Source organism: Alternaria novae-zelandiae (genome assembly GCF_023758075.1).
Source record: "Alternaria novae-zelandiae strain BMP 2774 chromosome Unknown scaffold_4, whole genome shotgun sequence".
NCBI lineage: Eukaryota > Fungi > Ascomycota > Dothideomycetes > Pleosporales > Pleosporaceae > Alternaria > Alternaria novae-zelandiae.
Genome location: NW_026056964.1, coordinates 1,326,250 through 1,339,402, shown reverse-complemented (window position 1 = coordinate 1,339,402; position 13,153 = coordinate 1,326,250). Strand labels below are relative to the sequence as shown.

At 53.3% G+C, this 13,153-nt stretch overlaps 4 protein-coding genes across 4 annotated transcripts; 2 read left to right on the top strand and 2 right to left on the bottom strand.

The window, feature by feature from the left end:
• Nucleotides 1-3,476: 3,476 nt before the first annotated feature.
• Nucleotides 3,477-4,079, top strand: J4E88_002941 (uncharacterized protein; the record flags this gene model as incomplete). The annotated part of the gene is made up of 1 exon (XM_049396597.1): nt 3,477-4,079. One exon carries the CDS (start codon nt 3,477-3,479, stop codon nt 4,077-4,079), a length of 603 nt encoding a protein of 200 aa, XP_049257945.1.
• A 3,000-nt stretch (nt 4,080-7,079) lies between these two features.
• On the bottom strand, nt 7,080-8,387 carry J4E88_002940 (uncharacterized protein; the record flags this gene model as incomplete). The annotated part of the gene is made up of 1 exon (XM_049396596.1): nt 7,080-8,387. The coding sequence occupies one exon, from the start codon at nt 8,385-8,387 to the stop codon at nt 7,080-7,082; it is 1,308 nt and encodes a 435-aa protein (XP_049257944.1).
• Nucleotides 8,388-8,762: 375 nt separating this feature from the next.
• Nucleotides 8,763-9,613, bottom strand: J4E88_002939 (uncharacterized protein; the record flags this gene model as incomplete). Its single annotated transcript, XM_049396595.1, has 3 exons — nt 8,763-8,928; nt 8,981-9,462; nt 9,518-9,613. The coding sequence occupies 3 exons, from the start codon at nt 9,611-9,613 to the stop codon at nt 8,763-8,765; spliced, it is 744 nt and encodes a 247-aa protein (XP_049257943.1).
• A 299-nt stretch (nt 9,614-9,912) lies between these two features.
• On the top strand, nt 9,913-12,032 carry J4E88_002938 (uncharacterized protein; the record flags this gene model as incomplete). The annotated part of the gene is made up of 3 exons (XM_049396594.1): nt 9,913-10,242; nt 10,292-10,314; nt 10,364-12,032. The coding sequence occupies 3 exons, from the start codon at nt 9,913-9,915 to the stop codon at nt 12,030-12,032; spliced, it is 2,022 nt and encodes a 673-aa protein (XP_049257942.1).
• Between the last annotated feature and the right edge of the window lie 1,121 nt (nt 12,033-13,153).

Genomic DNA, 13,153 nt, shown 5'->3' with positions numbered 1-13,153 from the left:
GATCCACCTAGCATTCCCCAATCTACCTTGAGATCGCGGCTCTGCCAATGGTAGTACCTCAGGGTCTTGCTACGTTACCAACACTAATACTCTTAGCTGCCAAAATGGCTGCAGACAAGGTAGTGCAGACGTGCTGACTTTGTAGGAGACGGCTACGGGACCTCAATCTTTGGCTGTTTGCACTTACCAGGCCCTGCGGCTTTCTTACTTGGCAATACACGGACCGGCCAATGCAGGCTCCGATGGCGAGGTCTGAAATCAGCGGACTCTGCATCGCAGACAGCAACTCAGAGTCAGGCTACGCCCAGCACCAAGCTTATACGTTCACCGGAGGTCCACCAGATTCAACAGATGCTATAAAGTATTCCATCGCACCTTGGAATTCTCTCCGATCACACTTCATAGCCAATCTCGAGCGAAAGACGTCACATCCGACATTCGTTGACAAATGGACGCCGCCAAAATCCCGATTTCAACATTACCATCGGATGCACCGACCCTCGACGACATTCACAATGGCGAGACCAACCTAAGCTCAGATCCGTTCAAGTTCAGTCACGGACTCGCTGGTGTTAATCAATCTGCCAACGACATGTTCGTCCATATCCTTATCGCGACGGCGCTGATACCGACGATACTTTCCTTCTGCCTTCGTATCATCGTCGCCGCCAGGAACGATCGACGACGAGTTTCAACCATTGCTTCATGCAGAGGACAAGAATTCTGGGCCCGGGATCGCTACGCCTTCTGGGGAGCCCTCAAGCAGCACTTTCTGTATGCGCCAGCCAGATTGACCAAATACCGGCAACCAACGGGAGCCTCTACGGCTGGTGTAACTTCGGTCTCACTACCCACTCGCGCTCATGTGGTTGTGATCGCTCTCTATATTCTGAGCAATACAGCGTATTGCTTGGTAATATCTGTGCGCCCACGTTCCGAGATGATGGCCGAGTTTCGAGGCCGCTGCGGGTCCCTAGCCACCTTCAACCTCGTCTTCACGATACTCTTTGCTCTCCGGAACAACCCTCTAATCAACTTGCTCCAGGTCAGCTACGATACCTTCAACCTTTTCCATCGATGGACGGCCAGACTTGTCGTAGTGGAGACTATAGCCCATGTTTCCGCGTTCCTATACAACACGTACCAGGTGACCTATAATGGGGAAAGCGGCTGGCACAGTGTGGGCCGGCTTCTACAGCATTCAATGTCGTATCGGAGCGGCCTTGCAGCTTTCGTCGCCTTCGTGCTTCTCATGATGCATTCCATTGGCCCCCTTAGACGCTCATTCTACGAAACATTCCTCTCACTGCACCGAATCGGCATTGCAATAGCGATATCCGGCGTCTACTTTCATCTGGCGAAACATGCCCTACCCCAACTGCCTTGGATGTATTTGGTTGTCGTTCTATTGTCGTTAGAGCCCCTAGCTCGCTTCCTTAGGATATTACATCTCAACTTCTCGTGGAAGAGGAAAACATGGACTTCTGTCAAGCTGGAAACATTACCCGGAGAGGCGACGCGTGTCACTTTCACTCTACCCCACTCGTGGGACGCGAACCCTGGATCACACGTTCAGATCTACATGCCAAGAGTAGCACTGGTGGGGTCACACCCGTTCTCTGTGGCTTGGTCCCAGCAATGTGGGAACGCGAAGATCCCGGGGGAAAAGCTGTCCTTCACCATCGACGACCCTGGATCCCAGGATGGACCTAGCACTGTCTCGTGCATCATCCGTTCGCGCCGAGGGATGACTTGTGCTCTTCATAAATTGGCAGCGAAATATGAGAACACTCAGGTGCACTTCTGGGGAGCTATAGAGGGACCGTATGGTGGCCAACACTCGCTTGACTCATACGGCACTGTCGTGCTTTTCGCAGGAGGGGTAGGAATAACACACCAGTTGTCTTTTGTGCGACATCTGCTCAACGCACACAACAGCAATACAGCCGCCGCAAGAAAGATTGTACTCGTTTGGTGCATAGCCAACCTTGATTCCGTGGAGTGGGTGCGGCTTTGGCTTGACGAAATCGCGTCATTACAGCATTTTGGCGAAGTCGTGAGCATACGGGTCTATGCGTCCAGAATGGGCTCATGCGAACTTGAAAGCCGTTGTGTGCCCGCGTACCTCGACGTAAGACTGCAGCGGTGCGATGTGCAAGGTGTACTAGATGAAGAGGTGCTTGTACAGATCGGTGCCATGGCGGTCTCAGTGTGCGGGCCAATGGGCTTCAGTGACGGCGTTAGGGCAGCTGTCAGACGCAGGGTGGGTGTACGAAGCATTGACCTTTTCGAGGAGGCATTCTCGTACTAGTCGACAATCGCAAGTAGCGTCCGCATCATGGCAATTCCGTACCCATGGCGAATTTAGCCAAGCACGTGTACCTGCAACCAACATTCGGCATACTGTTCCGGCTCAACATGGGCGAGGCAGGAATATAGTAAGACACGTCCGTCGTACTCACTGGCTTACATCAACGCCACAGTGTCACCAGACTCGGCCGTGAGCGACGTGAGCGATGTTCACTGTCGGAATTTGTTTCCGCATACGACACGATTTCCAAGCTGCTGAGTCGCCCCTTCAGTTCCTTCCGAAATTTCACCCATGGTCGCGACGTCTCAAATGGTATTTCTAGCCAAAAATGTGTGGCGACTACGACCGTTGGTCTACTTTTGCATACTAGTATAATACGGGGCGGATAATGCGTGTGTCTTACGATTGGGTCACATGGTCGCGGCGGGGCATGATCTAGTTAAGATGTGTTCTGCCCAAGGCTTGTACATCGGAATCAAAATAGCTCGCATACTCTATGTAAGTGCACATATGAACTTCGGCGCTGGTAGCCTTCCATGGTATGTGTTTCCGAATAGCGGAAGGCTGTCATCATCACAGTCGCGTACCAATCTTGATACCTGGTCATTCTCAGTACTCTGCATCGAAAACGTTTCATTTAGTGTGCGTTGGACGAAAAGCGTTCACTTCCTATGTGGCGCGTTCCAGCAGTCGTGTGCCTTTAAGTCTGCTCTACAGAGATCTCATCATAATCACTACATTTACTTCCACGTACCGCACTCATTCAGAGAACGATATCTTGATACTGCAGTCGTTATGGTAGCATGTGGATCTATTGCACTTGGCCAATTGGTGAGGGTGAGCGTTACTGCCTCCGACTCTGGACGCGACTTCCTCACCATCACCAGATAGTGATTTTTTACCATTGGCTCGCTTATCTGGCCCTCTGCTGGGCAACAACACGAGATGCATCCTTCGCCACTAATCTGCAATGAACACGTTGAGATACCTGTTCTCGTGGTTTGAGTGAGTCCTCTCTCACCTGCGCTTCACCGCGGGTAAAACACTGACACCACAGAAAAAGCCCAGATATCATCTCGGCCGTCACAAGTATACCAACTCCCACGACAACAGCCACACCTGAACCCAACAACCCGAGAAAAACGTCCTCATTCTCCAGCCCAAGATGTCCAACTCCAACAACGCCACCGTCACCAATGGCAACACCAACGGCCACGCCAATGGCAACAACACCCCCAAAGAAGCCACCTTCTACCACAACTCCGTCGAGCTCTTCGACCTAGGCATCACGCGCTTCGATCAGGACACCGCCGCAGTCGGCGACCGCGACTTCGCCCTCCACGCCCAGGGTCCCGTCCTCGCGCGCGCCGGTCGAGCACCCCGCGGTCTCGAAAGCCAAGTCCACGCCTGGAACACATTCCAATACACTACTGAAGAAGTCAACGAGCGCGAAGAGCTCAAAGGAGATCTGCATGGCGGACAGTTGCATCGCGAGAATAGGGCCGCTGCAGGGCAGGGTGCGGGTGGTATGAACGGTGGCGGTAGGGGAGGCTTTGGAGGAGGCTATGCGGGCAGAGGTGGTGATAGGGGCGGTCGTGGCGCGGCTAGGGGTGGTAGGGCCGGTGGTGCGGGACGTGGTGGTAGGGATGATGGAGTGTTGGAGGGTCTGTGTGCGGGTAGGAAGCCGGATTATGATTGCCCGCCCATGGCGAAGGGTATAGCGGAGGAGATGGACAAGAGTATGTTCTGGGATGGACCGATCGTCTAGGGGAGATGTGGATGTGCTGAGTGAGTGGAATGGTGGTATGAAGGATTTGATGTGTGCCTCAGCTTCGCTGATGAGATGTGCTCTTAAGCTTCTAACCAATACGATGTCGTAATTACCTTTACGAGATGAATTCGGGGAATGCGATAGTCTAATCAAGACATGCTACGGCTCTCCTAGAGCCACTCCATCTGAAAAAAAAGCATCAATTGCATCTACTTGTGTCGTTGATACCCGCCATCATCAGTACAAGCTTCCCATCTCTTGACCTTACATCATCCGTCTCTGCCTCGTGACCCTATGAGCAGTCAACATCTCTCCGGATCCTCTTCCTTCTTCAGCAACCCAACTTACCTCTAATTCCTCCCGTGTTGCTTCCACAAACACCTCAGCAGATGGGCGTACATTTGCATGTCGCTATCGTCGGTAAATTGCCAACAATACACTGGCCAGGGCACTGGGCTACGCAAGTTGGAAGAGCGACGCTTTGATTACAGATGGCTCTGTTGCCTGAGTCGCATGGAAGAGCAAGAGCATTGGCTCCCACCAAAAGGGTAAGAGCGGGTAGGAGGATTGTTGAAAGATACATGTCGGTGAAATGGAATCAGGGGTATGATGAGAGTACGAGCTTTTGGGTACGGTGAGCGGAGGTAGTGTTCGGTGATGAGAGAGAATCATCAGATGTTATACAGATCTGAAGTTAGGCTCTTCAAAGGACGAGAGTTCTGCATTCACGCTCAATTGGAATATGGAACTCTCTCAGCTGACGACTACTCATACCATAGCACATTCAGCATTGTCCAAATCGGCACACAGCTTACTTTCCTTCGAGTATCTACATGCGGTAACTTGCTAACATGACTTGACCTCACGTCATATCGTCTGAGCGTGGTGCCAACATCGCGCAACCAGTCTTTCGCTTTCTCAACCTTCTCTAGTCATCTAATCTCGCTCCACTCTGTTCTTCGTTAGCAACACCTCTTTTCAGTCTCTTTGCTTCGCACTTACCTCTTTTCGTTTCTATCATTTTTTCTCCTTTATCAAGTCTCTTAGCATTTGCATGTCATGACCGTATTCGCCATCTCCCCCTTCTGCACGCATGTTCCAGGACAGCTAGCTCGGCATGCAGATGCTGAGACCAAGGAACCGCATTGTACGTCTGCAGGGGTAGGAGAGGCGGCTGCGGGGCCGAAGGAAAGAGTAAACAGGGCGAAGAGGATGGGTTGGAGATGCATAATGGTTTTGGTGTTTGATTTTGATGGTCAAGAGTGGTCGTTCGTCTTCCTGTGCAGCTGGCTTGGGAGTTGAATAGTGGAAAGAGAGTTCTTTATGAAGGTGCAATGTAAGGGATTGCTAGAGTCGGGGCCTTGTTAAACGTCTCACGTCATAGTGTTTGACTATCTGACCACGCTGCCGTCTCTCGTTGTTTTGCCCGCTGCCGCTCACACATCACGCCATCAGCATACTTCCATAAGTTGTGGCCCCCGGGAGCTAAGGATTGTTCTTGCTATACCTTGCTGCTAATGTCCACTAGGTCATCTCGCCTTTTTATTCGCATCGCCGGCCTATCACCTTATGTTTACAACATTAGCGACCGATGCGCCCGAAAGATCGGGGTACTTACTGTTCCTCCCCATTCGTAACATTTAATCACCTGCTGGAAAGCCTCTTATCGACAGACACAGATCGACAACCCCGAGTTCAGAGTCGTACCGGAAGCAACGCAGCGACCGTGCACACAGTTTGCATGGCAGTAACCGGTGAGGGCAACTTCGCCGCATGCACCACCTGCATGTATTCCGCCGCTCTGAGGTAGAGCGATAGCGGTGGCGATGGTTGGGAGCATGATGATGAAGAGGTGTTGTAGATGCATTGTTGGTAGTGTAGATGTAAGAATGGAAAGGTTGTACTGCAAGGCAACGGGAGCTGAGTGGACTGATGCAGTATTTATCTTGTAGTGTGTTCGGGTTTAAGGGAATGAGCTATGAGATTGATGAGGGAGGATATTAAGATGTAGGGAGGTGAAAGGGTGAGTGATGCAAGGGATGTGTTTCCATGATACATGTATGCATTAGGTTGTCATCTTTACACACATGCAGCGACGAATTCCTTTGTTATACCAGCGAAAAGCCCATTCCTTCTGGTTCCAACTTCTTCCATGCCCAATTAGGAAGCCTACCATTCCCGTTTCTTTGCAAGCGCAACTCCCGCCGCTGTCTTCCTCCTCACCCATTTCCAACTCTTTCAATCTAGCCTGCATACGCATCAGACGATGTGGTGTTCTTCCTTAGTTTGGATAATGACATACCGCTCACGCACCTCCATCTCCTCCCTGGGCCCAGGGACATTTGCACCACACATAACTGCTCTGCTGAACGCACTGTCCTGGGCATGATTGCAAACAAGTGCTCATAGGGGCGACAGCTCCACACTCCACTATGACGGCCGCGGAAGTTGTCGTAATGAGTGTGAGAGCAGTGAGAAGTAGTGTTACGACAGGAACGTGCATTTTCGCTGATTGGCTTTTATCGCGCAGGAGGCTTTCGGATGGCGGTTCAATGGGTAAGGGATGATGAGATTTCTGGAATTGAGGAGGGAAAGAAGATCTTCAAGATGATAAAGGCTGAACAATGGGGAGTTGAAAGGGGCGTTCCTTACTCCGGCAAAATGTGCTTATATGGAGGCACGGGTTGGGAAAAGGCGTAGTATGCGTGTTGGAGGCGTATGACACCACATGGCCGGGCGTTATAGTACGTAACCTCAATACTGTTGGATGGCTTGAGTAGAAAGGTTCCAGAGTGGTAGGAAGCACCGTGACGCCAATAATAAGCTGACATATGCTGATGCGATGCCACAACAGCAGTCTGAAAAGAAGGTTTCCTAACTGCAACGCTGCAATCTGTGTCATTTTCTAAAAAAAAGCATTCTTGATGCTACACCAACTCGGAACCTACTCATTTGTGAATACTCAATAGTGTATGCAGCAAAGGTCTCTCCCGGCGCTCAGGACTTCTTGAAGTGACGGTGTATCAAGCCGCACAAACTCTCCCATAACACTTGGTCCGTGCCTCTCAGCCACTCAACAACGACTTCCCGCGCCAGGTCTACAACCCGAATACGAAAGGCTAGCTCAATCTTTCGTGCAGAATCCTCCTTCATATCGACGAGTCCTTCCTTCTGTTTACGTTCATATGCGCGGCGATAGGAGCGGCTCCATACGTTTTGACTGGCTTCTCCGATACCGGTAGATGTAAGAGGATCCCAGGTCCAGGTTAGGTCAAGCGATTCGAGTTGGGTGTTGATAGCATCTTTGGCAGCCTGAGGTTCGACTGCAGGTGGCAGGGCGATGGGATAGGATGTTGGGAACGGGAGGTACTCGTTGGCCATTCGCTCTATACGCGCGTGGCTGTTTCTTGGTCTGAGGTCGCCGAAGCTCCACGCAACGATCCATCGCTTGGTGCTTGATCCAACCTCTATAGTACCAACCGCCCAATTGGTGATGCCGTGCTTCTTCAGAAGATTGATGATAGCCTTGGCGCTGTCCATCTTGCCCAACATGCTGGTATACCACTGCACCTTGTCCCTCAAAACAAGACTCTCATTGACCATCTTCGTGACGAAGCCTAGATCGCCACCGAGACAGACCATTTCGTTTTCTGAGCCGGTACATACGGCGTTGGGTTTCCAGCTCTTTCCTTCACCCTTCAAGCTAGACTGCATGTCGGACACGTCGGTGAAGAAGGGTGGGTTGCAGATGGTGAAGTCAAGACGGTCTACACCAAGGGCTGCCAGTGGTATCACTGGGTTCAACTCGGTGGTTTGGAGTAGCTTGGTACGTGTCATGAAGTTGTTGAGCGCGAGGTTGCGAGCTGCTGAGTCGAAGCTCTTCTTGTCGATATCCGTTGCGCACATTGACCAACTTGGACGTGATCTCAGACACAGCAAAGTGTATATGGCGGAAGCCCCGGTACCAATGTCCAGGCCTTGAACTTGACGATTTGGGTCGTACTGGCCGGAATAGTCTGGTGATGTCGAGTCAATCAGGCCATGCAGCCAGGCTACGTAGTTCCAGCGATTGGGAATTGGCGGGCACAAGCGATCATCTGGCACGTCTAGTTGGAGGCCAAAGTTGACTCTCATGATAGCTTTCGATAGGACCTGGGTAGTCTCAGGGTCTTGGAAATCCAATTTTCCAGACGTTCGCTGCCATAGTTGTTTGAATACCTTGTCGCTCTTTGTGAGGGCCTTGAAATCGACGGTGTCGTAAGGTGGTCGCTGCGCAAGATCCATATTGTTCTCTAACGCCGACATCTAGGTGATGGAGTGCAGAAACGGCAGTGTCGATGTGATGTAGTCTGCAGGATGTGGTGAGGGAGGCATTCAACAGGCAAGTGCCGGGAAGAAGACGCTTGGGCCAACTCATGCTGATTGGCTGACAGGACCGGAGGAGATGGGACGAGGAAGGAGCCACCGGACACCTTAGTCCAGCTGGAAACTGAACAGATGCGCTGCCGCCTGCATTAGAACAAAAAGCAAAGTTTACGAAATCCCAAGGCGATGTAAACTTCTAGGAGGTAGGTGAGAGCGTAGGAGAGTACAATTGATATACAAGAATTTGATAGCGTCGCCGCAACTCCCGCTCATACCTACTGTATGCTGTCTACCCAACGCCGGTTCCATATGCAATCAGATCAAGAAAGGCCCGTCGTACGCTCCGTCAGCTTCCTGCAGTCGTACTTCTTCGAGCGTCGGCACGGTTCCGGGTCTGTAGAAACCGAGGAGCATCTCCATGTCCTCCTCGGTCATGGCGCAGAGGTCGTCGAGCGAGTATTGTTCGCACACCTTGGACATCCTGCATTGGCTGAGTCAGTGGGTACCTTCCGGATGCGATGTAAGCAACATACCACTGCATCCGCTTTGGGCCCTCCTCGATGTTCGGAGCGACCTTTCGCAGCTTCCTCCGCAGCATGCCGACTCTTTGCACGGCGTTGCCGATGTTGTATGGTAGCCCAGCTGCTATCTGCCTCCTGACGATGTTGGCGAGCTTGGGGCCATTGCCATTTGTGCTGACCATGATCTGGAGCGGCCCATCGCGGTGCACGCTGCCAAAGTAGAAGTCGCACTCGGGCGGGACGTCGGCAATGTTGGCTGCTATCCGCCTCTCCTTGCATAGCTTGTAGATCTGCGACGAGGCCTCGGGATCGTCGACGGCCGTCAGGACCATGTCGACGCCATCGAGGTCTTGGGGCTCAAACTTGCGATCGATGTAGTCGACCTGGCCCTGTTCTATCCGGTAGGCGACTTCTTCGTTGAGGCCGTCGCGCGGGGAGACGAGGGTGATTTTGGCGTCGGCATTGAGCACGTTGACGATGCGACCAGCGGCGACCTAAACTTTTGTCAACTGTCAATACTTTGCAAGGGGCCTGGGGGTGTAGACGTACCTCGCCGCCGCCGACGACCAGGACGCGCTTATTGCGGATCTGCCATGCGAGAATCAGAGAGCCGCCGCCCTGGATCTCGGGGTAGGGGCCTTTCATGGTGCGGAGAGTGTTGCGGAGATGGAGCACGCAGCGCGGAGATAGCCATGTCTCGATTCCGCGTCATTGCCAAGGCCGTGCTGAGTTCGTCGGCCGGGCTGGCTGGGCTGTAGAGTTTTCTTATCGCATGCACTTCGCAATCACGCAATAATGGTTCCCTCGCTGCCACTAGCCATGTCTCCCTGGACGGTGCGACTGCGGGACGGGGACGCGTTTCCAAGATGCCGGCATGTGGTCCTGCAGCGCATCCCTAGCGGCCCTTGCAACGGCGCGCCCAAGACCCACGCCCTAGCCTACCCATGCCGGCCCATGTACCTTCACGACTCCAGCAGACACTCCCGAATATGACCTCGCGCAGGTCTCTGGGCGGCGGCCGCGTCCTCGGCAGCGGGAGGAACCTGTCGCCCGCCGCTGCGCCTCCGCAGCCTGCAGCCGCCCACCGCCGCAACGCGAGCCTGCTCTCGCCCTCTGAGAGCTCCGTCTCGCTCAACTCGCAGGCCTCCAACAGCCCCGCCAGCACCGCAGAGACGCGCGAGGATATCGGCAGCAAGGTCCTGGTGGGCCCGAGCGAGAATGCCGCGGCGAGTGCCTCCAGCAGACTCGTGTGCCCGATATGCAATGAGGAAATGGTGGGTTCATAGCACCTGCTGCAGCAAGAACAGTCGTCTGACGTAGCAGGTAACATTACTACAACTGAACAGGTACCACCGCCTTCCAGCCGCCCAGTATGTTAGCCCTGACCATTAGTAGACATCTCGACGACAACCACCAGAACCTGGTCGTGGAGGAGCAGGATGAGGTCAAGAACTGGTTCGAGGCCCAGATGCACAAGGCCAAGAAGTTCCAGCCGCTCGCCGTGCTCAACCAGAAGCTGAAGGGACTCGACGTCTTCGAATCCAACGATGTCCCGTCGCCACCCCAGATCTCCCACTCCGCGAGCAGTTCGACCGCCCACGTTGCCCACGAACCCGCACCCGTCCGCCGAGACCCCGAGGAGGAAGTCACGCGATCACATTGGCAGAGGCCTGGCTACCGCGATGTCTGCTCAGACCCCATGTGCGCGAGGCCCGTCACAGCATCACAAATGGCGTTAGGCGGGAGTCAGCCAGCAGTCAACTGCAGACAGTGTGGCAGGCTGTTCTGCGAGGAACACACCATGTACCAGATGAAGCTCTCGCGGCAGGCTAAGCACGACCCTGTCCGAGGCGTCTGGTGTCGCGTGTGCGAGACGTGCTACAAGTCGCGGGACGGGTACAACGATCATCACGGCTTCGAGCGCGACCATTTCGACGAATTCGCCAAGATCAGACGGAAACGGGTGGATAGAGAGCGCATGGAAGTCAGCCGGCTTGAGAAGCGTCTTACCAAGTTGACGCAACTTCTCGCAAACCCGCCCCCGATAGAAGAAACACAAACTGCTGGGAGCTGGTTTTCGCTGCCGGGTGTCAAGAATCAACGCAAGGCTCTGGAGCAATCTATCATCACATGGGAAGAAGACGCCACAGTTCCCAACTGTCCGTTCTGTCAGCAGGAGTTTTCCACATACACATTCAGAAGATCACATTGCCGCATGTGCGGACGCGTCGTGTGCAGCGACCCCAAGACTGGCTGCTCCTCGGAGATAGGTCTCAATGTTGCTAGCACGCAGACGACTGAAAAAGATGCTGCGCAGATGAGTGTTGACGTGCGCATGTGCAAAGACTGCCAGCACACGTTGTTCGCTAGAGGCGACTTTGAGCGCGAGCTAGCCGACAAGCCAAAGGACCAGCGTGCATACGAGAACCTTGCGCAATTCGAACGTGGCATCCGATTACTCCTTCCACGATTCCACAAGCTCCTGCAGGCCTTGCAAGACCCAGACAAGTCACCCACGCCGCAGCAGTTGACTGACGCGACCAAGGTGCGCAAACGATTAATGGACGGCTTTGCACAGTTCGATGTAGCCGCAAAACGAATACGAGATCTCCCCACCGACTCGCCGACACAGCAGAAGCTACAAAGAGCAGTATATCAGCAAGCTTACAGCTTCTTGAGCTTACACATGCTACCGCTCAGAGCGTTACCAAAGATCCTCAAGCATGCAGCCCCGCAAGGTCGAACGAATGGAGGTAGTGCTCTCGCGTCCATTAAGTACAACGACCGCTCCACTGGCAGTGTCGTAAGCAGCAGCGAGGTCTCCGCAATGGAATCAGAAGAGAAAGAACTCAAAGAGCGGTTGATCGTACTTGAGGAACAGAAGTTCATAGTATCTGAAATGGTCGCTGATGCCACCAAACACCGAAGATTCGACGAAGTATCCAGTTTGGCGCAGAATGTGGAAGACCTGAACAAAGAGATCGACCAGATTAATGGCCAACTGGGACAACTAGACTTTGCCAGTGCTTACCAGGGTGGCATGGCTAGCCCACAACCTGGATGAACAGCTGAGAGGGAGTATCCTTCCGAACAATAACCAGTCCCGTTATAGGGCATGGTCACAATATCGATTTCTCAAAGCCCCCGCCACGGTCCGATCATCTTGACAACCGACAACGCAGGAGCCACCATGATGCACCTCACTGGGGCTAGAGTCTGTCATCGTCGCACACCAGAGATCGCGGCTAAAGCCTATACAACTGCCTACAAAGCCGCGCGTAGAGGCGCAAGCAAAGTACATGCGTAGGCAGCGGCGATGGGGTGTCTTCATACGAAAACGGTCCTTTGGGGAATTCAGGCAGGCAAGGTCGGGCCTATTGTGAGCACCACGTCTCACGCATCCATAGTAATACACGAAGTAGCATGTGAACAAGCAATTCATCACCAGTGCACTTATAATTTCACGAACAATCAACTAACATCGCGATATGGTAATCTCGATGTTGCAAATACATCGATGATGGTGTTTTAATGTTGCACCACACCCAATCACCGCACCGCGCAATCCTTCCGCTCCGTCCGCCTACACCATCTCTCGCACGCATTGTCCACCACATTTATAATTACCCTCGACGTCACGACACCTCCAACGTCACAACCACCGTCATCCCCGTCGTCATCTTCTCTAGATGCCTAATCCAGTAACTCACAAGTCCACCATGGAACACGGTGCCAACTTTTCTCTGCATTGCCCCCGGCGCCGAACGTGCGCGTCCAATGCCTCGCTGCCAACTTTCGCCAGCACTGCTTTCGGCACGTCATTGCTCGATTGGGGTGTGCGGATCCGTGCGTTTTACTGCTTCCGGGTAAATCGGAAAGGCAGGGGTTTGCATTGGGAATAGGAAGAGAGCGAGCTAGCACGGATGCAGAGGGATGCGCGGGTACAGGATCAGGGGTGGGTAACGGTGCGAATTGTTGTGGGGTGGGAATGTGGGTTGGGGATCGTAGGATGCGGATAGGCGGGTAGAGTGGTGGTTTCGTTGGTGGCGGTTGGGTTGTCCGAGTGGAAACCTACGAGAAAACTGGGGAAAGGCGCCTCACCTCCACGACGTTTTGGTAAGATGATGTTCCAGGTGCAAGTGTGAGTGGATGCTTTCTTGGATGTTGTGGTTTGGCGATGGCGGG